The sequence below is a fragment of the Corvus cornix genome, chromosome 2, assembly GCF_000738735.6.
Source record: "Corvus cornix cornix isolate S_Up_H32 chromosome 2, ASM73873v5, whole genome shotgun sequence".
Classification (NCBI taxonomy): domain Eukaryota; kingdom Metazoa; phylum Chordata; class Aves; order Passeriformes; family Corvidae; genus Corvus; species Corvus cornix.
The window spans coordinates 34,245,145-34,273,064 of record NC_046333.1 but is presented as its reverse complement, the minus strand read 5'-3'; the positions used below and the strand labels follow the sequence as shown (position 1 = coordinate 34,273,064).

Below are 27,920 nucleotides of genomic sequence, written 5' to 3'. Positions count from 1 at the left end.
TAGGTATTTCCACCCCTTTTGAATCTACTGAGAACTGAGAGCTGTTGAACCTGGAAGGGAGGGACATGCAGGTTTAATATGGGATGTTCTTTTTAGGGAAGATTGTAATCTTAGACATTTGTGTTTATATTTTGTTCCTATAAATATTCTTCTCAAATTAATTTGTTTAAATGTAAAACTGACCCTTGAAATAGAATGTGGGTCACTATGCATAAAGTATAAACAGACTTTATTTTGGGATAAATGCAGGAGTGCAGTGATTACTACTTTTATCTCATCTTCTGCATCATCAATAAAATGGTAATTCCATTAAATATTTGTGCATTTATGGATCACAAAGTTAGCTTCCTCATAGGGTTTTGATTAAATTGAACAAAATAATGTCATTAACTTTCAGTTCATTGAAAGATTATTTTCCTGAGCGTTTCATAACCAAAATGAAACCTGCAGCTATAGACAATGAATACATGGCAAATGCTTTATATCCAGATTTTTTAATCCAAAATTGAAACATCAGCTCTATTTCATTTTAATTCTTAATATACTTAATTATATATCATTAAAAATTGAGCCAGAATCAGCAGAAAGAGAGAAATGTGTAAATAAAGTTTTATTTCATTTGAAAGTTTTTGTAGCTTGTTCTCAGTAGACTACCAAGCCAATTCTGCAAGTATGAAGTCCAGGATACTTGACATAATGTTCTTTTTTTAAGAGTTTAAGAGAGTCTATATCCCTAAGTCTTTAGGTCTTTTTGTCAAGGTTGTTTATAGAAAAGATTGACAAAATAACTCCTTACAGTGTAGTACCTGGAATTCACAAAATCCTTTCAAAATGCCCTCTACAGCCGCTGTTACTAAACTGTTCTGTGTTACGAAGTGGCAGTGAAATCATTTGATGACTCATTCATTTAATAAAGTATCTCAAGCATGGACTATTTTCCCTTCTGAGAAGATTCATATATTCATAGCTCCAAATGGCCTTTATTCAGGAAATATGTTTGTATTAATTGCTAATACATTGACTCTAGTAATCTGCGTTTTCTCATGTGGTATTTGGTTTGATGGATCACTACCCCTTCCCTTAGAAATATCCTTTACTAGTATTACCTTGGGGGAGGGGAGAATAGAGTTCCAAGGAAAAGGAAATGAAGTGAGACTTTTTTTATTGAACCTCAAGAAATTAGGATGCTAAGTGTGCTAAGTAATAATAGTGTCTCTCAAATGTAATATATAGAAAACTTAAAACTGTTTAAAGTGGACTCTGTTTAGGGGTCATATTGATGTGTTTATATAAACAAGTATATTGCCAAGTGTCAGATTTTTAAGCTAGCATGGCTGATTCATTTGTTACTACTGTTAGAATTACAGTTTTGGAGACTTAAATCCATGTCTTATGCAATGAAAGATGGCTTCTGGCATCTGAGTCACCTGATAGCATCTTTGCTTGCCTTGGAAGATTTAGTCATGGACGCTGAAAAAAAAAAAAATTGCAAGTAGTCCCATTATGTTTGGTAGGAATATGTATTGCTCATATGTAGGGCTTTTGGAATCAGTGTCTTCTAATGTATTACAGTATTTTCTTCTTTTATTAAGGAAGAGATTTTTATTGACCAGTGAGAAATAGTTTTCTTTGGGGAACTGGAATCTGTTATTTGTAAAGGAGAGAGTTTAATCACTAAAGACCTGAAGCCAACACTGACTTCTAACTGATAATTCTGTAGATACTCCAACGTGATTTGCAACCCTACAGTGGCTCATTCAAGTATGTAGTAGCCATGACACATTGCCCATAGGCTGTGTGCTTGTGTAGGAATGTTAGCCCTTATGAGGGAACTCCCACAGGCTACATCAAGACCTCATGGCTGATGTGCTTCTCCCTCCTCGTCATAGACAAGCAAAGCACTTCACCTCCCTCTAGATTTCCTTCCTGCATAAATCTGAGTGCTGTGGTGTGGTGCCTGCAGAGAGGGGAAGAGCTAACACACAGTAGGGTACATACTAGCATGAATGTTGTGGGAAATGATCCAGATTCCTCAGTTCAGGCAGCACTAGGGATCTCAAGATGTGAAATAAAATTTTCAGTGATTTGCATGATTCCCTCTCCCTCTACCAGAACACTACAATTTCTTCTTTTTGTGGAAGCATTTTGTTGCTCATAACATGATAACCTACCATGTTTTCCTACAATTCATCCTTTCATTTGTTCTTGATTAATTCTTCATGGTTTTTCTTTTGCAAATGAAGAGATTTATACTTCCTCTTCTATTACTTCCATGTATTTAGAGTAGCACTATTTGAAATCAAAGACTGCATTTTGACATAGCCAAGTCTGTGGTTTTCTATGCTTACATCTTTCTCACTTCCATCATTGTATCCTACTGCCATCCACATACATTTTTGTTTAAATGCAGTAAAATTAGCCCTGTTTTTTGGGTGGGTATCACTAGAACGTTAGTAGCAACAGCAAGGTCCATTTTGTTTTTCAGCAGCCTGTTTTCCCTTACCAGGATTTCCATGAAGTGATACTTGGAAATGTTTCAAAGAGGTTTTTTTGTTTTATTTTCTGCCGTAGCTCTCAATAAACATTGCTTTGGAGTACTTTTTTATTCTTCTGGTCTATATTACTTGGAGAATGGAAATATGCTGCAGTGAAAGCAATATTTTTTGAAATTTGAGATAAAAAGCTCAATGTGAGTTTTTCTCAATTTTGAGAAAAATAACTATGTATACAAAATATAGAGCTTAATCATATGTAATTTGGTTGATCATCTTCCTGAGCACCCAATAAATCTTCTGCCTGATACTTTGAGGCTCATTTACTACTTGGTCTCTTGAAGAATAGATTTTTTTATGTATAAAATACTTAATATAGATCAATAAATAAGTCTTGTGCATGTAGACAAGGTGAATGTTTTATATATGTAACCTGCACATATATATATGCGTATATAATATATACACACAAGCATATATATTATTGCATATTTTACAATTCTATCTCTCTCTCTAAAAACGTGGTCTCTTACTAATGCTGCTTTTAAATTTAATCTGATACTGGTTTTAAAATACTGTTTCTAAGTGAGTCTTGTTTGTTGCTTTGTACAATTTCAAACAGCGTTGTATTTCCATTGTAGTTATAGAGTTTGGAAATGGGAAATTATGAATTTTTAATATCAACTTTTTTGATATATATCTCTTGACTTGTTTCTGCCCCTTTCCCACCTTGTCGTTCAGGTATGAGCACATTCTGCTGGCTCCAGACCCAGTACCAATATATGCTCTGAAACTGCTGGTGGCCCTGACCAAGCACAGCCCTGCTTCTGTGAGGTAATACGACTACATATTCCCTGTTGCTGTGGCTTCCTTCTGTTTCAACTTCTTCTTTCCTATTAGGAATTAGCAATAACAGATCTCACTGTTGTACTACTTTGACTAGCACTTTGATTTAGAAAAATCATTGGAGAGTATTTGTTATAGAGCACAATCTTATGTCTTTTGTGTCAATTTTGTATGATTCTGGTTATTTTAATGTGGATTTAGCCAATGAAACAACTAGAGATAAAATCATAAGAATTTTAACATTAAAACTATCTTTAAAAATGTAAAAAAACCACAAAACCCAAAACATTATCAAAATTTTTGTTCAGCTAAACGTATTTGTAGCTAGGACAAAGGGGATGTGTTTGTTAAAGGTTCACACCAGTCAACTCACTTGAAAGCTGATCAGTTCTCCTGCAAACACATCTACCCTTAAAGTTCCTAAATATGGATTTTAATTTTTGGTATAGGTAGACTCAGTATGTTTAGAAGTACCTTAGTATCTCTTGCTTCTTGTTCCAAAATTTAGGCTGTGATGGACAGAAAAAAAATTAAAAACTGTGTCATAGAACTTACACTGTGTGAGTTGATAGTTATAAGGAGTGATCTCTCCATCTTCCTGGATATGCCCAAAAATGTGGTTATTCTTGTCATTGACCGCTGTCTACTTGTGGTGTCTGATAGTGTTATGGCTCAGAGGTTGCTGAGCATTGTACTATCTTGCTTTGGTTGATTAAAATGAGCACAAGATTAAAAAACATCAGGAAGGAAATTTAATTTGTTTTCCCACTTTTTATTACAAAATATGAAACATCCTCTTTTAATCTTTTATGATGCTACTGGGAATGGTGCTTTAATATACTAAGTAGACTACAAATGAACTAGGAAATACGGTGGCTTGAGATTTTAAATGTTTTGAATTGTATAGGAGAGTTTCACTGTAAACAAGCTGTTTATGCTACTGTAGGATTTTATGTATTCTAGAAACAAATAGAACGGCTTTCCATTTTTAGAATTAACCTACAGATATTCTAGTACTTTAAGAGTTATGAAGAATACTTCTGTAACTAGAAAGCTGGTTATAGTAGCAGCACATTTCCTCTGCCTACTGAATTTGCTTTATTTCCAGAATCATACATATTTGCCATTATGCTCAGTGTAGGTAGATTGTGGATGCACACTCATTCTCATGGTCATCTGGCATCAGACAGGAGCTTTTTTCTTAATAGTAATAAAAAGCAGCTGTGGATATTCAATGAACTATTAATAATTTGAAATACCTATTACCACAGACCTGGTTCCTACGGTATATCACCGTGTCCCGCAGCTATAGGGAGGAGGAGGAGGAGAAGATCCAGCAGGCAGGAATTGTGCAGCAAGATTGATTTATTTAATTATTTTACAAACTCTTTTATAGACTTTTTTCTTCATAGTCTAATTGGACAAAGGACCAGCCACCCCTTGGGGGTGATTGGCCAAAATCCTAAAACATCCATTATCAAAACATTCTCTACTATACCATAAACAAGACTTTCCAAGGTTGCAGGTGGCTTGGTTGTTTACATTCCCTGCTACCTCTTCTGTGAGAGAGAAAAGTCTCCCACGGACTTAGAAAAATAACAAGAAGATCCTCACTAACAGCATTTTTGTACCTACAAATACCAGTATGTCCAGCACTCTTATTTAAGAACTGGCTACCAGATTCCAGATTCTAACCCATCTGTAATTGTTGTGTCTCTCACATACTTTACAAGTCCTCTTTTACTTTTTCTAAATCATTTGTTTGGCTGGGTTTCTTAAGGAGCACAGTTTAGGCAATTCCCTTGGCCTGTCTTTTTCCTTATTCTTTGACTTCCCAATAAATTTTGCAGGAAGTAGCCAATGCTTCAAAAGCATGAGAGAGGTGAATAATATATTCATATTGATACAAATTGCTGGTGAACAAAATAGAAACCAGGTACATGCTATAGTGAATACTATATCACAATTGGTTCTGTTTTGGTTCAATGAGTAACTAATTAGTATTCATGAAGCTCAGAAATACTCAAGGCATATGCTCTCTTTTGTTCCTTTCATTAGACAGATGGAAAGTCTCTGCAAAAATTGTGATAGAGAATAAATAAATAACACTGGACACAAATCCTGTGGGATTTAGTTTGTTCTTTGTGGAAAAACTCTACTGCATTTTACTACTGATGAGAGTGATGTGAGTCACTGCATTGAGCCTCTGTGGCTTCTTCAAGCTTACATTTTATCCACAATGCCTGGCTTTCAAGGATGGATGATGCTTTCTCCTGTGTTTTTAAATGAATAAAAGTGATGGTAGCAAAAAGATCGTAAAATGACAAAATGTTAAATTAGTATTTACCTTACTGTTGCAATGTCTTTCAAAAATAGTTATTAATACTATTATTTTGAAGAGTGCATTGGGAGGAGGAAAAGGCTAGTGTGCTTTTATTTAGTTTGTTCATATGATAGCTTGTTCTCGGACATGCTCACCTAAGAGATTCTTGCTTTCTTGCTCTCTTTTTATTAATTCTACTAATTTTCTTGCATCTCACACTTACCGTTCTTCTTCTCACCACCAGCTCAGTTTTTACCTGTGTGCTCCCTGGTAGAGGCATCTGCATTTGAGCAGTTCTTATTTTAGCACTTGGAAGGAGACAGATGCACTCCATTTTTTTGTTTCCTTTTTTTCATAGCTGATACTGTAAATTAGTCAAATTGTGATATCAGAGGAGAGACATCTCTTCTTCCTACTATTTTTGGACATTTCTGTTTTCTGTTACAGGCTGTTATATATGGCATAGATAGAGACATTCTAATGCAATTATATTTTTGATGTTCTTTAAGCTTATGATAAAATATTGTCGTTACAATACATATTTTGAATGCCTTTAATTAGCATTTTATAAGAATACAAAAAATAATTTGTAATCTTTGCTCCACTGTTGAAGTAATTTTTAACACTCTGTTGTGGGAGCTCTTCCACTCCATTGCTTTTCAATTTAGCAGTGAAAAACTCTAGTGATATCCCGTTAATGTGCTGCAGGATTAATCTCTCAGCAACGTAAGTTGCCTCTTGTATAAGATGGTAGCTGTAAAAAACCTCAACTTTAATGTGTTTCTGTGGACACTTTTAAGTATTTGGATATCTGATCATATGAGCATCCACAGGAAGAAAATCCAGTTTCAGAAAAGGATGAGTGTTTTCTTGTCTATTTTGACCTGAATGGGTTAGAGTATAATTGAATCAGGTACCCCTTTGTACCTGCTTTTACATCACACAATTGCTGTCTGATACAGCCTCACTTAGAATTTGTTTACTAAGAAAATAGCAGACACTGGAAGAATGAGCTTTGAACAGAATTTGTCCATCAGTTGCCTATTTTATACTTGTCTCAAAGCAAATAGTCTGGCTTTAAACCTTTTAGTAGTATTTTGTTGTGGCTCTCCTAAATACCTATTGCCTTGTCTTCTTCAAGAATGTTTAATATTTTGTGGTAAGAGAAACTGTGGACATTAAAACCAGTGTGAGTGTTAATAGCAGAGTTCATGTTTAGCTGTATCAAGACTACTGATTTTAAAAGAAATTACTGATATTGAGGGAAGTTGTAGCTTCAGTTAATGATTCATTTCTGGACTACTGTAAATTTGCATTACTTTTTTTGCCTTCATGTTAATTGCTCTTGGTGGATTGTACCTATGTGAAGAGCTTTTGGAGGAATACAATTTCTCATAGTGGGAGCAAATGTCTGTAGCAGGCTGAGGTTGGATTTAGCTATGCAAAGTCTGCATTCAGAAAGAATCTATAAAGGGTTGGGGGTTTTTTTGGTTCCTGCTTTGAGTCTTTTATGCTCTTTGTTGTGGTCTGTAATGATCAGATTGCTAGGTTTTTTCTAGTAATGAGGAGGAATTTATGTGAATTTCTTAGTTTCTCTTAAAACTAAGAATATAGTATACCTATACTTATATGGTATACCAGTTAGCTGCTCTTAAATGTTTTGACTGTTGTAATAGATTCTATACTGTGCTACTCAGGAAACTTTACTGGATCATGATTCTTAACTTGCCTTCTGGCCTTACAGAGACCCTTACAAAATCTAGTTGTGTGCACTCTTAGGCAGCTACTCGGCCTACCTTTAATCAGAAACTCACAGCATCTGATGACGTTAATATATCTGAAAGCTAAACCTTCTAAAATATGGAGTCTGAATTTTATGGGTTGCTAAAATAGACAATTTTGGTTGCAAGGAAGGGAGACAGTAAAAGTAATAGAATAGAAGTGGGGGGAATGTCAGATACTGCATCAGATAATGATCATGGAAGTGGGACACATTCCAGTATTCTATTAAGGTCATTTCCTGAGGGAGAAACACTTAACTAAAAACCAGTGATAAGGCACCCTTCTTAGATGTATGGTGAAGGACAGGGAACCAAATTAAGCAACCTTTCTCACCTCCTGTCCTTAAAATAAATTTTCCAGACAAACATTAGGCACTGCTCTAAAAAAAGGGGAGAAGGCATCAGAAACCAAAACAGGAAGGTGCTGAAGAGCAACAACAAAAAATCGGCTGCTTCTAAATGGCACAGATCTAGTACCTGTGAAGATGACAGATAGATCAATTTCGTACATTGCAGCTTATTGTCTTGGCTAATTAAAGTAACTGTCATAGTGTCTTTGGAATCATCCAAAAATTGTCCAATTTTCAGACTTTGTTTATGCTACTTCTTGTACCCTATGCATTATCTATTAAAGACCATTAAAGGCACATTTTAGAGTTGGTGTTAGTATGAGTTGATCGTCTTTTCATACATTAGGATGATCTACATCAGCGTTTAGTTACATTCCAGTATATTCTGAAATGGTCTAAAATCCTTGCCCTTGATTTCAAAAAACAAAACAGTCAAAAACCCCAAACAAACCCCAAACCAAAACTAAATTCTTTGGAGTTTAGTGTGGTGCTTTTAATTGCTAGGACTGTGATTCAGTTCATTTGTTAGCATTGTGCATAGATTGTCTTTGAACCTGCTGTAGTTCCTTTGCCATTATACTAGAGGACTAGTGCTTTAGTGCTTTCCCTGATTAATGTGGGCTTATATTAATTGCTTTAAAAACACTTTGTTCTTCTCATTAGTCATTTTAATTTCCTAGTTTAAAGTTGAAATGCTTACTTTAAAAAGTAGATCTATTTGCTTCTAAATTACTTCCCTGTTTTTATGTGGTTTTTTATTTTCTCTAATGAATATGAATAAAATAAAATGGAGTAGTTCTGATAACAGGTAAGCCTTAGGGCCTAGTCCAACTGAACTGAGCAGTAGAATTACATCTTAGAGGTGTACAACATTAGTGAGAAAATCACAATCCAGATGGATTGAGAGAGATAGCCAGAGGATGAAACTGTTTTGTTAGAACTTCAGGGAATGTTTATGTAGATTTAGAACCTGATTTTGATTTTGATTATGCTAGTTTCACATCTATGGAAATTGATGTTGTAAAAACCCTGAGTTTCCTTTTAGAGAAGTAATGCTAATATAAAACAGCAGAGAATTTTTATGATCTTTGCTGTTCTTACTGTTTGGTGTAAAGTTTGCATGTATGCTGCTTTATCAAATAACACCAGGCAGGAAGACTTGCCCAGAAACAGACTCTTGAAATGTTAAGTTTTGTGTCAGCTAATAACACTGTTGACAAGTCGCACATCATTGTAATTCATATCAAAGGCAGTGGTCAGAGTTCATTATTGCAAGGGAGTTCTCATAGTCTAGTCATGTACAGACTGTAATACTAATCACCATTTTTAATGTCATACACAACTCCTTAGTGTTACATTTTAAAAAAGCTCCCCTTTAGTAAAGGAATAAGCTATTAACCTTAAACCTGTAATTTTGTTTCCTCTTTCGTGTTGCTGATCAATTACCGAATGTCTAACTTGTAAAAATGTGACACAAATATTTGATGTTACTCCTAAGTGAATTTTTGAAAAGAGTCATGTTGGAAGGTTCAAATAAATACTCTTTTAATGTAAAGCATTAAAAAGGAGCAAATCCATTCATTCTTGGTTATTTTTACTTTCAATAGTGAATTTTTGGTTTTGTGTATATAAGTAGCAAATGAGGAAGAGTCAGCTGGTTGGGGTGCAGACTTGAGTGAATTCAGTTCTGCCATGAATCCTCTGTTCAGCATGAAGCAAATCTAAACCACTGTCCAGTCCATTCTCTTTTGTTCAATAGTAGGTGCCCAAAGAAGACTACAGGAAGGAGTCAGTGAGTGGGAATACTTTCTGGAGGCTTTCTCAGCCCCCTATGAGTTATTATTTTCAGAACCCATATAAGATAATGTGGTGTTCTGTAGATGGTAGCTATTGAGGAGTAAGTTTCATTTCATTTATGTGGGTTGAAAAAGATATTTCACAAATAGCTTTCAGCATAAATAGTTATTCTGTAAATAACCGCATGCAAATAAAGATCTATCATCTTCAGGTTCGTTTGGTTGTTGGTTTTTTTTTTTTTTTGGATTTCTTTGTCTGATCTGATCACTTGCCACTTAATTTTATGCCATCATCTTACAGTGAAAAGGAACACTACTTCATAAATTTCTAGAATATTGTCTCCTTCAGCTGTCTCCCCCAACCTTTGCAATCTACACAGTCATGCCTATTTTTTAAGAGCCCTTAGTGGGGTTCAAAAATCTGTCATGGATTTGACATTTCATCCCTTTAAAATGCATGTCTTCATTCTTGCTTTGTGCATATCCACCAGTTCTGTTCTTCAGAATGATTTCTACTCATTTGTTCAGCTTAGAATGTCTGTCTGTAACACCCAGGTTTTCACACCCTCTCATCGAACTTTTATCTAAAGCGTCTATCTGATAACATATTTTCTGCCTTTCAAATTTTTAAGGTATCAAACCTGTAGCAAAAAGCTTTTTGTGTTCAGTGTCCTGCAGTAGATTTTTGTTTTGCAAGAAAGTAATTCAGGATCTCTTAGAGAAACAGATCTCACATATTGTTGGAAAGCAAAATTGGAGGCACAATCTCATTTTGAAAATTGTTAGTATATTCAAAATTCAGATTGTACTGATAGCAAGTCTTTTAAAATCAGCTGGCCAGTTATTTTGAGCCAGTGCGGTTTACTTATATATAGATTTAAATGAGATGGAAATATTTAGTATTGTTATTTAGTATTATGATTTGCGTATTGTATATCATGATGATTCTGTATGTTTTTTGAACTGGGTAGGAACTAATTTAATATAAATTATGTAACAGTCTATGAAGAACCAAAATAATTTTGGTTTAAAATATGAACATTCTATGAAATAAATTCCATAGCTAAACTCCTCTTTCACCAGCTTTAAGACAATTCCTTTGTAAAACTATGTAAGACAGCTATGAAGAGTGTGATATTGTTACTCTCTCTCTTGAACACATATATGCAAAGTTGGGATAAATCAGCTTTAAGCCTTGTCTTAATGCAATGCTTGATGTGACTTTGTGCTTTAGCGAAGTTATATGTATGATTTTCTTTCAAGGCTGCAGCTTTTTGTTGTTTCAATCATAAAGGTTGGCAGGTGACCTTTAAGAACAGACCGATTGGGTCTAGTTTTGTCTTAGCTTATCTCAGCAGAAAGTATAGCTGACTTTGTAATGTTGTAACAATGGGGACTGCTTGCAGTGTTTGAAAACAATTGTTTCATAATTTACCCTTTACCACAAAAGCATTTTTCTAGGTTTTGCCTGGACTAGGATTGCTTAGCTATTCTTGGTATTTGATTGTATTTTACTGCTAATGTGTTCACAGTTTAAATGCTGCTTATGTAGCAAAGTGAGCAGCTTTTGCTGGGGTGAGTAATTCCAATAAGGCCTAAGTGTAAGTAGGCTTGTGCTGGCAAAACTTCATTTTGTCAGTATGATTGCTGTTACTGTAGTTGCTCTTTCTGGGAGTCTGTGGTGTTTAAATGACTTCCTTTACATTCAATATTGTTATATCTACATCAGCAAAATTCAGTTTTGCAGGCATGGACTAAGCTTTTAATTTAACTAATAGATTTGGCTCTGGAAATGAACCTCAAATATAATAAGTCTTCATATCTGTAATCCTGGGACTTTCTTATGACCTGGCTGTATCCAAGCTGCCATAACTGTCTATTTAAGGGCTGTTGGATGGCCCAGAGGAGAATAGCTTTCATGTTCTCCTGACCCATGAAAGGAACTTGTTTCCATTGCATATGGAAGAAATATTCTCTCAATTTAATAAGAAGAGAAAGTGTCCTTAAATTCAAGCTTCTAAACTCAGAAATAATGAGTTTCTTTCCTTACCTGAGTTTTCCCTCTGTTGAGTGTTATTTTTCTGTATGCAAGAAAAAATGAACACATTTGTTTGAACAAGGCTGTTACTTAGTTTTCTAAATGTCTATATGTGGGTGCATAAAGTGATACTGGTTTTTTATGTTTTGAACAGTTTAGCAGATATGTTTTACTTGTCTCTAGGTCCACATGCCAGTGCTGTACAATGCAGCAGATCTTCTTATTCATACCACCCTTAACTCTATATATAGATTCTACATCATAGAATCATTATTACATTTAAGTGAAGGCAAGGATCAGAGAAACAGAAAAACAGTATGAAAAAGTAAACCATTATTATTATTCATACATAATGCATATATCTGCATTACTTAGAAGTAGTTCTCAGTTATTTGTAGGTATGGTTGTTCTCTTAGCGTGGCTTTCATTCATTATTGTATTTCCTTTACAATACATAGTTCCAGCAAATATGAACAGCCAGGGCTCTTAGAGGTGATATTAATCTAAATGAAGCATTTTTGTTATGACCTTTGGATGTCTGTTCTAGCCCCCTCTGATTTTTTTCATTAAGTTCATAGAGGAGAATGTAAAATTCCTTTTAGCTGCTTCAGTTCACGGTCTAATATTTTAGCTTACACTATCCATAAAAATAACACCTTCTCGTTTCTTATTGGACATGAATAAAAACTCTTAAATGGAACGAAGTGATTTTAGGAGTGTATGAGTTCTTTTTAACAAATAGTTTACCAAACAGAATTAATCTGATTATTGTTTTACCAGAAGCCAATATATAGTTTTACACAGTAAATCTTCAAACATGAAATTATATACTTATTTTATATAACTCTTGTTTATTCAGAGAGAACTATGTAATATAAATTGGTGGTTTTAACTGACATACTATTGGCAAGACTATTTTGTAGTGTGTTGTACACTGAGATCCCAGACATGCTCTCTGTGTTTGAGTTCTGCATTTATTACATGGGCTTCTTAATGCAGTCTTATCTCTGCTGTATCACAAAGTTAAACCTACCAATTGTTTTTGAAGCACTTCAGTGATACACATTATAGTGACACAAGAAGAAATTTCTGAAACACAATTTGGTGTTCTCTGTGGTGTTTGGTGAATAGGCGTTTAGTGTAGTGTGTAAGAAAAGGTGAAAATCATTCTTCCAATTAGACAATATAATACAGTAAAAAGCATGTAATCGTGTCCTTCATATGTCATCATAGTGTGAGAGACACACATGCTTTACTAATAGAGTGTTTTGTGTTCTAAGAATAGAAAACTACATTAACATGAAGTATTACTGATTTTTGAGAATATTCTTTCTATAAGCATATATATGCTGGGTTTTACCTGATTTTGAAGTGCTGGAGAATATGGCTGACTCCCTTTGGCCACCACTGCTCAGCACTGTCAAGTGACTGACAAAAATATCATATATAAATATGTTAAACCCAGGAAGTTAGTTAACATGGCATTCTTTAAAAAAACACAGTATATTTATAATTTCATTATGTGTGCTGAGTCTATTAATTCAAACATGGTGCATTCTGTTTCATAATATGTGTTGTTCTATACTTAAAATTTTCTATTAATTTCTGCCATTAAAAAATGCTAAGTTAATTACTGTTCTACTCGCTTGAATTGCATCAGTGAAGCTGACCTAGCACTGCTGTTTCTGTTTAATATCTGAAATGGAACTCATTTTTGTTGAAGGCTAGTCAAAGGCTAAGGTTCTGGGTCATGGATCTTGGCACCAGCTATTCTACTACTCTGTTCCTGTTGTGAGTTTACTGTGTTGAATAAGAATTCACTTCCTGTTTTTAAATAAATCTTAAAATATGTTTTTACAGCCTCATGGAAGAAATCCATCTTTTTCCAGTTCTTTTTCAAGTCATCTTGGTAAGAATAATTTTTAAATATATATATATGTATTCTAATAGATAGTTATCCTATCTCCCAAATCATGTCAAACTAATAAGTTTTATTAGGCATGTTGATAAAGTAATAGATGTTGGTAAAATCAAATGGAACAGTCTAGCAGAACAAAAGAATCTAGTGTAAGCAGACAGTGAAGAGCTTCTCGCCAACTAGTCCACCTGTGTAAGAAGTTTCTTTAAGGTAAGTATTTTTTCTTTTTTGAATGAAAAAAATCCCCTGAAAAACAGAATTAATGAGCTTGATTCCTAATTAGAACTATATATTTTCCCAGTCCATACAAGAAATGTTGAGGAAGTTGCATTTTATTTAATAGTATCAAATACAAATTTGATACTGTTGTCATGGTAGTCTCAAATCCCACTATTTGCTTTTATAATTTCTTTCAATATAAAGTATCAAGGATATGATATTCGATAGTCACATGTGGAACTTCCATCCCTAAATAGGATCTGCCACTTACAAAGGTCATGAAAACTGTTGGTTTTGTTTCTCTGAAATGTTGCAAAACAAATATGTTAATGAGAAAGAGAAATCCTTAGGCTAGTTTGGAAGGTGGGTACTGTGCTATCCATTAGCCTTCTCATTGTTAAATTCCAGTCTCTTGTTAATTTTTTTAATTTCTAAGTTCATGAAGTTGTATCAGGTAAGTGTCCTGTCTTGTAAGCATGCTCCTGATGATTTCTAAATATGCATTATAAGTAAATACACATAATTTATGCAGTGCAAGCAGATTGCATACTTGCTTTTGTGTCATTCATGAAAGTCAGTCTTTTTCAGGGTAGATGAGGTTTATAAATGGGATTCTGAATCAACTTTGATATTCCTTTCTTAAGTTTTCAGTATTTTAATCTTTAATTTAAAATTCCTTTGCAGTGATTTATTTCACTGCCTATCATTTTGAATCTCTTTAATGCTGCATACCCAGATGAGCCCTTTTTTATTAAAGTAATCTTGTTAGCGATGATAGATTTTTCCAGCAGCATACAGAACACCGGCTTTATGATATTTTGTGTACATATATGTACAAATCTCTTCTTGTGATAAGTATTAAGAACAAAACCATATCTTTTACTGTAGTTCATAAATAGTTTTGACCTTGGATGAGTACTAATTTTAGGTAGTAATAAAAGAAGAACTCAGTAAAATACGGAAGTCAAATGTTTCATGTTAATATCCTTAAATATTTAGTTAATATTTGAAATGGCTTCAGGTGTTGGAATCTTGAAATTTAACTATATATATGGATGTGTGTATATATATATATGTGGTCTTTTTTGGCTCAAGGGATGTGAAATACAATGCCAGAAACAGTAAGGAGGGTGGCAACCTGTTCCTCTGTTTTCCCTGCAGGAAACTGAATTCAGCAAAGGAATTTCAGGCAGTTGGGAAAATTCAGGAGCTAGGATTAATCAGACTGGAGGGATTAATCATTAGGCTGTTTTTCTTTTGAACAGAAGGGATTGAACAGGACAGATTAACAAACTCCCTCATCACAAGTTTCTGGAATAATTTTCACAGTCATGTGGGTGAAGGGAGTCACATACAATTTGATTCCCATTATTCTCCATAGACTAGTCTTTGTCTAGGTTTATATTTTTATCCGTTTCAAGAAACAGCACAAATAGTAATGTTGAGCTCTGTGTCATTATACCTAGACCTTTACCAGACCCTAAACTATTGAATTTGAATTATGCTTCAGAGTCAATCCTCTATTTTACACCAACAATAAATTAAGGTAGAGCTATTACTATCAAGTTCATGGTTTATTATTAGTACTTAATAATTTCTATTCCAAGGCTCAATATCCAATGTGTATTTTCTATGTATCATTAAACATAGTTCATGTCATTTCCTGCAATGCAACTGACAGGACATGGGCTCTGTTAGACTCTGAAGGGAAATATTGTGGGCTCAAAATTGAAAAGCATCTCCAGGAGCAGGAGGCTTTTTCTAGGCTGTGCTGCAGTCCAAGTGGGATTGAATGTACTAGCTATAATCTAGCTACACAGTAGCAAGGACACGATGGCTTGCAGATACTGAGCAGATCGCAAGAAATAAGTTTTAATATGACTGCTTTTCGCTGCTCATCAGTGTAGAGTTATACTACCTCTTACACTGCACCCTACCCAATATTGTGGTCTAAGCGGTAACACTGAGATCTGGCAATTTTTTTAATCTTCTCTCATCCCTCTGGACCAGCTAGATCACTGAATTCAATCAAAGCATATGAAAAGTATCCTTTCATGTCACTTATTACTGCAATTTTTTACGTTATAGTTGCCAAGAAAAAAAATAACTGGATCAGTGAAAAAAAATCTGTTACTGTCTACCTAAAAAGTTGTTCTAAGAGAATAGCCATAATTTATCTTCACCTGAACTAGGGTTTAGTCGCTGAGCTAATTAATAAGAGGCTTTAAATAGAGTTCCAGTTCCCCTGGAAACCCTCTGCACTCATTTATCTCTCAACACTTTGTTGCATTTAGGAAATGCACATTAATGGTTTGTGAGTATGTGAAAAACCTGAATACAGTTCTTCATTACAGAACTTCAGAGGTGAATTTCATGTTATACCTGAATGCAAATTAATTTCATCAGTACCTTGATCCCAGATCCTGGTGCTAGTGCTTACGTAGATTATAAGTAGTCCTACAAAGCAATATGAAGGTATGACTGCAATATGAGTAGACATTGATCTTGCAATAATGTCTAATGTGGTCAGTGAAAATGTAGTGATATGTATAGAGACATATTGACAATTTAGAGGTATTTTCAGGACAAGAAGGGATTTAAAAGCAGAAGGAAAGCTGACACCATAGTGTGAAAAAATTAAAAGGTGCAAACTCCCCATGGTAGTAAGATTAAATATAATGAGACAAATTCCATTATTATGTAAATAATGCCAAAAGTTGGGTTGATTTAATGTATAAATATGAAATGCTGCTGTTGATGAAGAAGGGGTTGTAGCAGGAAAAGTTACTGTGGGTTATATTTAATGTTTTACTTTCTTGCTGCCTATTTCATGTTTTACTTTTCTTGCTACATCCTTAGTATTCTTTTTCTAATATATTTTGCTATGTCAAACCTATGCCATCTGCCTGCAAATCAGCTTATGATATACAAAATACTGATTTTGATTATTACATTATAATGCTGGAATGAAGTTGATAAAGGCTTTGGAAGTGTTTTATTGCCATATTTGTAAATTATGGCTATTTGTATTTTAGATTGCTACCAAAATTTTGCTGAGTAGCAAGCAATGAAGTTGACATAAATGTTATCTTCTGTGTTGTGTTACTTTTAAAAGAGTAACTTCATAAATATTACCTGGTTTTCATTTAGTGTTACTTGAATGAAAAGCTGTTGCATAGAAAAGAAATCTTGTGTAGTTGATGAAATTATATTTTTCTGCTGCTAAGTTTTAAAACTAAAGCTAATGATGCTTGTGATTAGGAGCTCAGTGCTACCCTGTTTTTAAAGCTCAGTAGTCAATTGTCTGCTTATCCTATTAAAGTCTCTGGTGTAGCTTTTAGTCACACCAGCATATTATCACAGACATCAGTTTTGCTGTAATTTTTTTTTGCAAAGTTCTGTATTTCAACAGCCAGTTAAAGTCTAAAGGCATATTCTTTCAATAAAAATTACTTTATAGTAAGATTGAATATTATTGTATTTAAAAATGATATCTTATTATTAAATATGATCAACCAATAGTAACTAGTGTCTTCATGTCTAAACTGCCCAGTCTAGTTTAAAGATTCAGTGGTTGTTTTATTTATACTATCATTCACAAGCAAGTCCACATCTTTTCTTTACATTTGTGAAATAATTAAAATTAATTTTGAAATTACATATTTTAATTTATTTTCCTTCAAATACAGTGCAAAGCTCTTAGTATGAAAATACAAAATATATTTCTCTTTACAGTCCTATTAAAATATTTTTGTTTATTTTTCCTAGCTGTGTATAAGTTTGAAATTTTATACTGTCCCTGTGTATTTTGGGATGGCTGTATTGGACATCTTAAAATAAAGAATCATATACTGCTCATGTTTTTGATAGACTGCAGTCAGCCTATGCTTGCATGCTCAAAAAATGCTTGTTATGGTGGCAGTCACTGATCCTTTTAGAAGGTATGCTTTGCTCACTTCATTGTAATTGCAGTTGAAAATAGAGTTCAATATTACATTTATCACTAAGGGAGAGAATATTAGCTAAGCATAATTAAAGGAAAAATTGTAATAGTTACGTAAAAAATAGATAAAAGAAGAAACAAGCCACTCCAGTTTTCTTGTGTAACGACTTATTTTCAAGAAAGCTAACAATTTTGTGGAAATTTTGTCTAGTAGAGGATACATAGCCATGTATAACTCGATTGCTTTGGTATAGTTAGATTGCTTTTTTTTAAAATTAAAAATAATTCTAACCAAAGTCCTTCAATTAAAAAAAAAAAGTTGTGAGAAAGAAGTTGTATAGCATCCAAGTGGAAGCAATGGTTGGATTCTGTATTTCATTTTGAATTTTAATAGGAGGAAAAAGCAACAGGAAATGGTTATGGTCAGAGATGCCACTCCTTGTGATCCAGTTAAAGTAACAAAGCCATCCCCTTAGAATTATTTAAAAATAATAATTGTTGTAAGGCCAGTCTTACCTGTGAAAATACTATAAAAATGGAGAAGAAGACGACTGGAGAGGAAAAAAAAGAGCCTCATCATTCCTCTTTTGCTTGGTTTCTATTTTCTAGTGAGATATTTCAGTCATATATCATTTGAGGGAAGAGGTAGAGGTATTTTTCTGCCTAGCAGCCACATGGATGACAAGTAGAGAGGAACATGGATCAGAGGTTATTGCAGCATTTGAAGCATTAGTTTACTTGTGTCTGTTAAAGAAAGCACCTCCTAGTCCAGCGTGGTGCACAGCTTGTTGGTTGTCTGAAAGAATGGGAAGCATGTTTCTAATTCTTCCAAGTACTTGTAGTCCATTCAGGATGAGTATTTGAAACAAAAGACAGACAGGAGATTCTTTCTCTTATATTCTGTAAAGAGTACATGTTTATGGTGCGGAGTTCATCTCCTGGAAAAAATTAGGATAGTACATTAGGCAAATAATAAAAGCTCTAGCATTTAGTGTGAATGGGTCCTTGGTCTTCTATGCTATAAATGAGCTTTGACTTGAAGTCAAAGCTTTCAGCTCTGCACTCGCATGAGAAGATTGATGCTGACTGATTGCTCTGGACATCTCACTCTAGTCTGTGGGCATACTCAATCCTTAATTTAGAATCAGCCCTCTCTTAGAAAAATCAACACAGAGTTATCTGGGAATGCTTAGTCTACATGTGTTCTAAAGAACAGGAAATAGTATTTATTTTAGTGCCTTCGTGTGTGGTATTCCTGTTCCTCTCTGTATATTCAATGGTGTTACAAAAACATCCCATGCAATGGCTCTTTTTGGTGTATTTCACCTGCTCATTACTGCTGTAAGGGAAAACCTGCATTTATAAGGTATCTGAAATTAGATTCTAAGGGGGATTTTTATGGCTTCTACAGGATGGACATTAGTTATAGTTAGAAACCTTAAATGTATCCATAATGAACATCTCTATTTTTTTCTTTCTCTCTGAAGTGTGCATATTTCCTCAAATCTACTATATCTAATAGTCAAATTGTATGCTGTGGCAGTGTATGTAAAACTGCTGTGACAGATTAGGAATGTAATCTATGAGGATTTCTGAAAGTGAAAACGCCAAAACCTATTTTAATGGGTAGTTTATAAAGCAAAATAATTGCTAGTTTTGAAAGACATTTAATATCCAAAGATGAGTTTAGGAGAAACTAGAGAAAAATTGTTGAGCTATCTTAGAATTTATGTATTTGGAATCAGAAAAAATTATGAGATATCATTTAAAGAAGATACATGTAATGCAAGTGTAAAATTTACTGTGAGTAGAACATTTTTAACAGTGAGAATGGTTTAAATCCTTTCCAAACTGACAAGTTTCTTACCAGTGCATTGAAGTCCTGTGTCAACATTCAGTAAGGTATTACATTTATTCTCTTTTTAATGAGAAATCAAATTAATAGGAGTGTTTCTATAGACCAAAGAAGACACTGTGAAATGCAATAGGGTATAGTATGTTAACTTCCAATTTTCCAGGAATAAAATACGGCTCCTCTGGTAGGAATGTTAGGATTTTTCATTAGCCTGTTAACTTGCTTAAGCACTTTCAGTTTAAGGATGAGATTCCTGAGACTCATTACCTCTTTCAAATTTCTGACTTGAAAATAATGTATACTAAAAAGGGATAAGCCTGCACATCAGAACGTGTACTCCTGGAAATAAACATGTCTAAGTGGAACTCTCTTGAGAATCTTTTAGCAGGAAGAAGAATCCTGCTAATAGAAAGTTTTATTTTCAGAAACAGATTTATTTCTGTGTCTATGTCTGTGATCTTTTAGTCAGGAGTTTCTGAGGAAGTGTTTGTACATATAGATGTTTAATTAGTGCTGAATTGGGCTGTTAATCTGATTTGGTCAACTGATCTCTGCAATTATTAACACTGTACATGGAATGAATTCTTAACAGTTTTGTTTTATTCATGTGTAACTATCGTGTTCTTAATAGATGACAACAAAACTATTAGAAGCCAAAATGCTTGGTATAAAAACTATTTCTGATTGTGATTAATATTAAGAACCCATGACATTTGTTTTCTTTCCCCAGATGTCAGGTAATATGCAGTGTTTTTGCATATGGATAAAGCAATCACAGAACCACAGATTGTCTGAAGTTGGAAGGGACTCATAAGGGTCATAGTGTTCAACTCCTGCCTCCTTCAGAACTACTTTAGTCATTATATGACTAAGAGTCTTGTCCAAATGCTCCTTGAAATCTGTCAGGCTTTGTGCTGCAACCACTTCCCTGGGCAGCCTGTTCCAGTGCCCAGCCACCCTCTCAGTAAGGAATCCTTTCCTAATGTCCAATCTGAACATCCCTTGATGCAGCTCCATTCCATTTCCTTGTGTCTTACTGATGGTCACCAGAGAGAGATCAGCATCTCACCTCTGCTGCCTCACTTGAGGAAGTTGTAGACTGTTATGAGGTGTCCCCTCAGCCTTATCTCCTCCAAGCTGAACAAGCTAAGTGACCTCATCTGCTCCTTGTAAGTCTTGCACTTGAGACCTTACACCATCTTGTTCACCCTTCTCTGGACACACTAATAGTTGTCCTCTTACATGTAGTGCCCATCCTCTTACAGTGTAGTGCCAAAACTGCCCCCAGCACTCGAGGTGAGGCTGCCCCAGTGCAGAGCAGAGTGGGACAATCCCCTCCCTTGCCCACTGGCGATGCTGTGCCTGATGCCCCCCAGGACACACTTGGCCCTCCTGGCTGCCAGGGCACTGCTGACTCACATTCAACTTGCCATTGACCAGGAGCCCCAGGCCCCTTTCCACAGCACTGCCCTCCAGCTCATTGTTCCCCAGTGATAAGGTCAACAAAGGCTTCCTTTGCAGAGGCATTTTCCTGCAAACAATGGAAGAAACATTTTGCTTTTTCAATATCATTGTGATGTATGCTAGACTTTCAGCCTGTTTGCTACAACCACAGAGCTTAAGAGTTTTCTGTGCTGCAGTCAGTGTGTGGCAGCAATTCATGAAGATGTCTCCACCTAACTGAGGAAACAGCTGCCAGCTTTAAACAGAGCTGGAATTATTTGCTTTCCCTCTGTCACACTGAGAAAATTGTTGTTATTAGGGGTTTGATATTCATTTTTTGAATGGTATTAATACTGATTTTCAGCCTTTCTTGTAGAGTTGCTTGAGTCAAATAATTTTGGCTGTCTTTAATTCAACTTTTTTTTTTAAGTAGTTACATGTATATTTGTTACAAATACCAGAATTTTAGAACAGGTTAATGAAAAAACCTGAAAACTTGAAGTAAATGATTTGTGGGATGAGGAATGGGCTTGTTGGCAGAGTAGTGAGAGAATTGAGAGAAATGCTTCCTATTCCTGCTGCTGATCCACATTTATTCTTGACCCTGGGAAAATTCTGTAAGCCCTCTTTTTCACATGTGCTTATTGTGCTTCTGTCCTTTGAGTGTCCGATGAACACCTTTACTCTTAGAAAACTCAGCAATTGGTGCTTGTCATTCTGAAACTAAGCCTGTTTAAGGTCGCAACTGGACTTTATTCAAGCAAAATTCTTCAACAATTTTTTCTTACAGTAAGGTAATACCTAAAGTATAACTGTGTACCACAAGAACGTAGGGAAGATGAATTCATTAATATTTAGAAGGTATTCAGATTCTGTTATGAGAAGCACTGTATAAATTCTAAGTAAATATGGGCAGCCTTTTTTTATGACTGTATGTCTGTGTAGATCTATCCCCAGTAGGATCGCTGATGGAGAAAGAAAACATGTGAGAGGAAGCAGAGCCATCCTTTAAATAATTTTAATAGTATAAATTGATATTCTGCATAATGAAATGGGTTTATAAAAGAAGAAGTATTGCTAAAGCATATCCTTCTATCACTCTCTTTCTTATCTGGAAAATTACTTTGAACCAGTGCTCCTGTTAGGGGAGGGAATAAAATTATTTACTAAATCACTTGGCACTCCACTTCTGAGAGAAAACTTGAGTCCACAGCATTTGTGACAACATTATGTTCTTGTATAGGAAGAAAATTCAGCTATTTACATCTTAAAGGAATTGCTTTCTAATGCTAGACACTAATATTTTATTGTGTATGCTACCTAGCTATTTTTTTTCTATTTTATATGCAGTGCTAAAGGACATAAGGAAACTCATGTATAAACAATATTCTTATGTGTTTGTTAGTACTTACTTATTTATCCTGTCCTAAAAGTTGAAAATTGTACAGATAATAAATATGAATCTAAAAGACTTTTAAAGCTAGCTATAACATACTGGGTAAGAAAATCACAAACAAGTAGTAAAGTGCATAGGTATCTGTACTTTGCAAAAATAGTGACCATGATTACTGCTGATACTAGAACACATTTCCAAGTTTTATGATGTTGTGACTGTTTTCCAATTCTTTGATCTCAGTCTTCATATTATATATTACTGGTCTTCAATAAGCAGGCAAACATACTGGGTTTGTGAAGGTGGGGTTTTTAATAAATGTTTCTACAGTAGTCCAGAATGGATAATTATTTTGTGTTTTATGGTATAATGTCTTACAAGTTGTCTTTTGAAAGAAAATATATTCACAGTTTCAAAGAAAAAGATGTTGCAAAGTATCACTGTTGTACCTTGCGTGGCAGATCGACGTATTTATCTCATCATTGCTCTGACCATCCCAAGAACATTTCATGGTGTTGCTCCAAAGTGACACAGAGCCCAGTGGGGGTCTCTGGTCTTTTTGCATCTTCTGTTGATTGGGACAAACAGGGTGCTGGAGGGATGCATGGTGATGATGCAGTTTAAGCTCTGTTCAAAGCAATTAATGAGTAACTATAAGCCTAATATTTATCCAGTCTTATGGTATGAATTACAGAATGATCCCTTTAGGGATGACTTAAGACCCAACAAAACAGTTGTTTTAAAGGTCTCTGCACCTGCAAAGGGTAGAGCATCTGCTTGTTACTGTGTGCTGGCTCTTGGCTGTTGCTCAAAATCCAATAGCTTTGTCCTGTGTTTAGAGGATTGCCTGTTGTCCTTTGGACTTTGCTGGATGCTGGTAGTTGGCACTTCCCTTAAACCCCTCCAATTACAAATGCGGTAATGGTGGTTATTCTGAAAAACTCTGAAAAGTTTTTTTTTTTGGAAGGCTAAACTTGTTTGGAATGCATAGTTTGTTCAACTACTGTGTTCAGAGAAAAGATTAAAATATATTGTCAAAGATGTAATAGTGCCTACCCAGAACCTTTGACATCTTGGAGCAAGCCCACCCTGATGATCAGGGGGTCTGGAGCACATGGCACGCATGGAGAGGCTGAGAGAACAAGTTTCATATTACCTTTGCTAAGAAGTCTTAAGGGGATCTTTTTCCTGCCTGTAGCTGCCTCAGGGGACAGTACAGAGAAGATGAAGCCAGACTTGTTTCAGCAGTACACAGTGGAAAGACAACGGGATGAATACAAGCTGGAAGATGGGAAATTCCAGCTTAATATAGAAAGAAACTTTTTGCTGCAGGGAGGGTGCTCAAACACTGGAATGAGAGGCAAGAGAAGTTGTAGCATCTCCATGCTTGGAGACTCTATGCAGCCCTGAGCCAAGCAGCCAGCTAGACTGGAGAGCTCCAGAGGTGCCTTTAACCATATGTTATTCTGTGATTTGATTGTCCCAATCCAGTCCATCTTCCTAGAAAACAACCAACTGAACTAAAATGACCCCACAGGTTATCTCCTAGCATGGTAGCCGCCATATGCTGAGCCCTATCTGTAGTTAGATACATTAACTCCTCTAGACTAGGATCCAAGTCAGTAGTCTTTCAGGTGAGTTTGGGTTTCTGAGCTCTTCATCTTTTTCAGCTTCCTAATAATTTGTATGCTTTGACCTTTATGCAAGCAAAGTAGATGGACTGAAGTGGCAATGCTTATTCAGCTGGCTTGGCTCCACTCCCATTTCTTCTTTATCGGAGCCATCTACATTTTATACTGCATGAGGGTGGTGTTTTACGAACCGAACGCAAGGCAGACTGTAGGTCAGGGTTGAATGGATGGACATATAAAGTCACTGAGTGTTTCTGCCAACTTGTTTTGTCTCTCAATACACTTGGACATTTATGCAAGGTTACCAGAAATAGGAGTCTTGTGGGTTTTTAACAGTGTTCTAAACAGGTGTTTTTAAAATTTTGTGATTGGGTAGTTTGAATATTATTGTGGAGAATTTTTCCTAATGATTATGTTATTACTTACAAACAGTGCAGCTCTGACCTTTAAGGGAACATGCTAACTTCAGCTTTCCATATGACAGATAAAGCGGATGCTATTAGATTTTATTTCTTGGAAAACAAGTTTACTTAAATATTAACTAATACCTTTCTCTTTAACTCTAGGACTTTAGGAGAGTTAAGATTTGTAGAGTATTTGAAATATGTAGCAAGAAGACTTTCATAGTAGGTAGGTCATATGTAATCATATGTTAAAAAAATCATGTTATCATATGTAAAAAAACTCACAAACTTCTAAAAATATGGAAAAGACATGAATTTTGGCCCTGATAGGGAAATAATTTTTCTTTTGTCACTTTATATTGATAGAAAACATTAATAAAAATTCTTCAGTACTTCATTTTATAGTACTTCGTTCTGTCTAACCCCTTCTATCAGGAAGGATTGTGTTACTGTTCCTCCAGTTCAGCCTGAAGGAAGACTTTATAATCTTTTTCCAGGCTCACTGAACATTTTATCAGGAATTTCATTTTAGATGACAGATCCGTCTTGTCAGTCTTGGGGACTTATGGCAGAAGGGTACTGACTTTATGTTCCTTAATGATGGATTTCACCAGCAGCAGGAGAGAGAGGGACTGACCATCACCACAGACAGCCCTAAGGCTTGGATAGAAACAAAATTGGTGCTCATGTTCTCTCCCTCTCACTTTTTCTGCAAACACAGTCTTCTAAGAACGTACAAAGTTCACAGTGCAGAGGTTCTGAATCAAGGTTTTCCCCCTCTTAAACAGTATTTGCTTGGGTTGGTTTTGGTTTGGTTTTTTTTTTATAGTCATAAAACTGTTTAGCATTCACATACTCTTTCATCACACTTGATTTGAGCCTTTTTTGAAAGAAGTTTTGTGCATAACCTTCAGGATCTTGTGATTATTCATGTAATTAAAATCTTCTCAAGTTTTTTTGACACCTAATACTACTCACTTTCAGTTTAATTTGCACCCCTTTTCAAAGCAGATATGAAACCTGTATGTGTTCTGAAGTATTGCAGAATGTGAGACTGCTATCTATGGTCGCAACTCTACATATGCAGTGATGCAAGATGTGTTTCCATTATCACTCAGAGTGAGGTATCAGGTTAGATAAACAGTCTAAGAAAAACATCTGTTTAATCCTTTGTCCTGGTCTGGAAAATACACTGAATGTTACACATTGTAAGAGGAAATACTGCAATGGTAGGCAGAAAAACATCGTGCATGTTACTCAGTGTGTGGATTCTGGGTTCCCCACCTCAAAATGTTTACAGTAGAACTGCAAATAGTGTAAAGAGAAGAGACAGAGATGGTCAAAGGTCTGGAATGGCCCCTGTGAAAGAGATTTATTCTTCTGTATGCTTTAATTTGGAAGGTAGTAGTTGAGGGGCAAGTGTGATCTTTGCACATACGTAGCATAGTCAGGTGAGTAGGGAACAGTATTGCTGCTCACTGTCTCTACTCACACAATATCTGTATTATAAGAACTAAAGAAAACTTGCAGTTGGGATCTGAAAAATTGAGAAAAGGTGTACTGTTTCCTGTAGGGTTGTGTTCAGCTCTCAGCTCTGCTCCATGGTGTCCTCAGTTTACTTGAATTAAAAAATAGACTGGACAAATTAATGCAAGAAAATCCATTGAGAGCTATTACATTAAAAAAATCTTCTGGCTCAAAGTCCTTGGGCTGTGAATTCCTGGAGGCTGAGGAAAGTGTTCAGTATACCTGTCTTTTAGGGCGTCTTCTGTTGTTGAGTGTTTTAGGTATGTTGTAAGGGTAGGTAGACCTTCTATTTGAACTGACTCAGATTCTGTTTTATATACTAAAAATGAGTGCATGGGAACCTTTCTGTATTGTAAGATTTTTATTACTAGCTGCAGAAATCTGTCTTACAACTCCCATTTTTGTTTGAGAAACCAGTTTAATTTATGACTTAAACAGATTGACTTGTTCTCTGAAGCAAGTTGTTTCTTAGAGAAATTAGCAAGTTAAAAGTACACAGCTGAGTTATGAGGTTAATTTTCAGTCTGTGGTTTATTTGACTGGCTGTGGAGTTAAAAATTAACAGTAATTTGGGGAATTCACAAAGAAATTTGGACATTCTTTAAGTTCTTTACGAATTAGTATTTACCCATTGTTCATGAACAAGTTTCAGAGTTGTCAGTATTGAACGTAGCACATTTTTGCAGAAATTTTATTACATCAAAGCATCACTCAGTCATTATAATTAGACAAGTTTCGCACTTAGAGAAAAAATATTTGGAAGGTGGTTGTGGATGGGTAGAGAGATAATTGTGCTCTTTTTAAACTAGAGATTTAGCTGTCATCATCATCTTCAGAAACCATCTTACTTCTGTCACACCCCTTTCCTCCAAAAGTTCATAGTATTTACTGCCTTTCTCTTACATTTTAATTGAAGTAGTGCAACTAAACTAGTTAATCTTCTAGATTGGTAACTGGTTCTGCTGTGAATAAGATTAAACAAATTAAATTCTTTATCTTTCATTGTTCATCCTCCCCCACTTTTATCAGTAACTGATAAATCTCACCTCCCATTCTTTAAGCTTTTTTCCTATTCTCACAGTCCTGCAGTGCCCACACCTTGGACACATTTCATTTTGTTTATTTAGTTATTTTCCCATAGTCAGATTGTAATTTTGTAATAGTCATATATATATATGTGTGTGTGTGTGTGCATACGTGTATTATATAAAATATGCACATATATATGTATGTGTGTGTGTGTCAATCTCAAGTTATTTATGTTAGCAATCTCAAGGTCTTTGTGACCTTGTAAGTGTTCTTCAGACTGTATCATGTGACGTAAAAAGGAAGAAATGTGTCTGGTGCCAAGAATTCAGTGACAGTTGACTGTGAGCAGCAGAAGAGGGAGCGGGAAAACAGCAGCTTCGGGAAGCCGGCAGAGCTACTTTTGTTTGTAACTGCTGGCTGGAGTGCAGCCCTGCAGCATTCCCTCACTCCCACCCCAGCCTGGCCACTCCTTGGGTCACGGGTGGAGCTGAGGGACACCTGGAGACCTGGGGAAGAGGAGGGGCTGTAGCACCACCATGCAAATGTGTGAAATGCAGGTGCTGCAGAAAGACAGATTATTTCTAACAGGAGACTTCACAAGTCTAGAACCAAAGTGTGTCCTCTATGACCTTTAACTTTCAAGTTATAGGGAGAAATCATGACCTTACCATAGCTTCTTTGAATTTTATGAAAAATTTTAAATGGGTCATACAGAAAGGAATCACCATCAGTGTTCACCCAAGGTGACTAATGTCTGCATTTTAAAATTAATTTATTTTTGCTGTGGAAGCAATATAAACACAAAATCTCACTTCTTCCAAACTTCATTTGTCAGGCTGATTAAGAGCAAATTGCTAATTTACTGTTCCTGCTAATGTAAATGTCAAGAAAAAGGAAAGTATTTAAGGGAAAATATGTATTGAAGTAAATCT

General features: G+C 35.3%; 1 protein-coding gene across 12 annotated transcripts in view; it reads left to right on the top strand.

Annotated features, from left to right (window-relative positions):
• ULK4 (unc-51 like kinase 4) overlaps positions 1-27,920 on the top strand; it is a 255,460-nt gene that overhangs the window by 81,616 nt on the left and 145,924 nt on the right. For all 12 annotated transcript variants that reach the window (XM_039570901.1, XM_039570876.1, XM_039570906.1 and 9 more), the window contains 2 exons: positions 3,234-3,326; positions 13,487-13,535. In XM_039570901.1, coding sequence (XP_039426835.1) covers positions 3,234-3,326; positions 13,487-13,535 — 142 coding nt within the window. The remainder of the gene's footprint in view (positions 1-3,233; positions 3,327-13,486; positions 13,536-27,920) is intronic.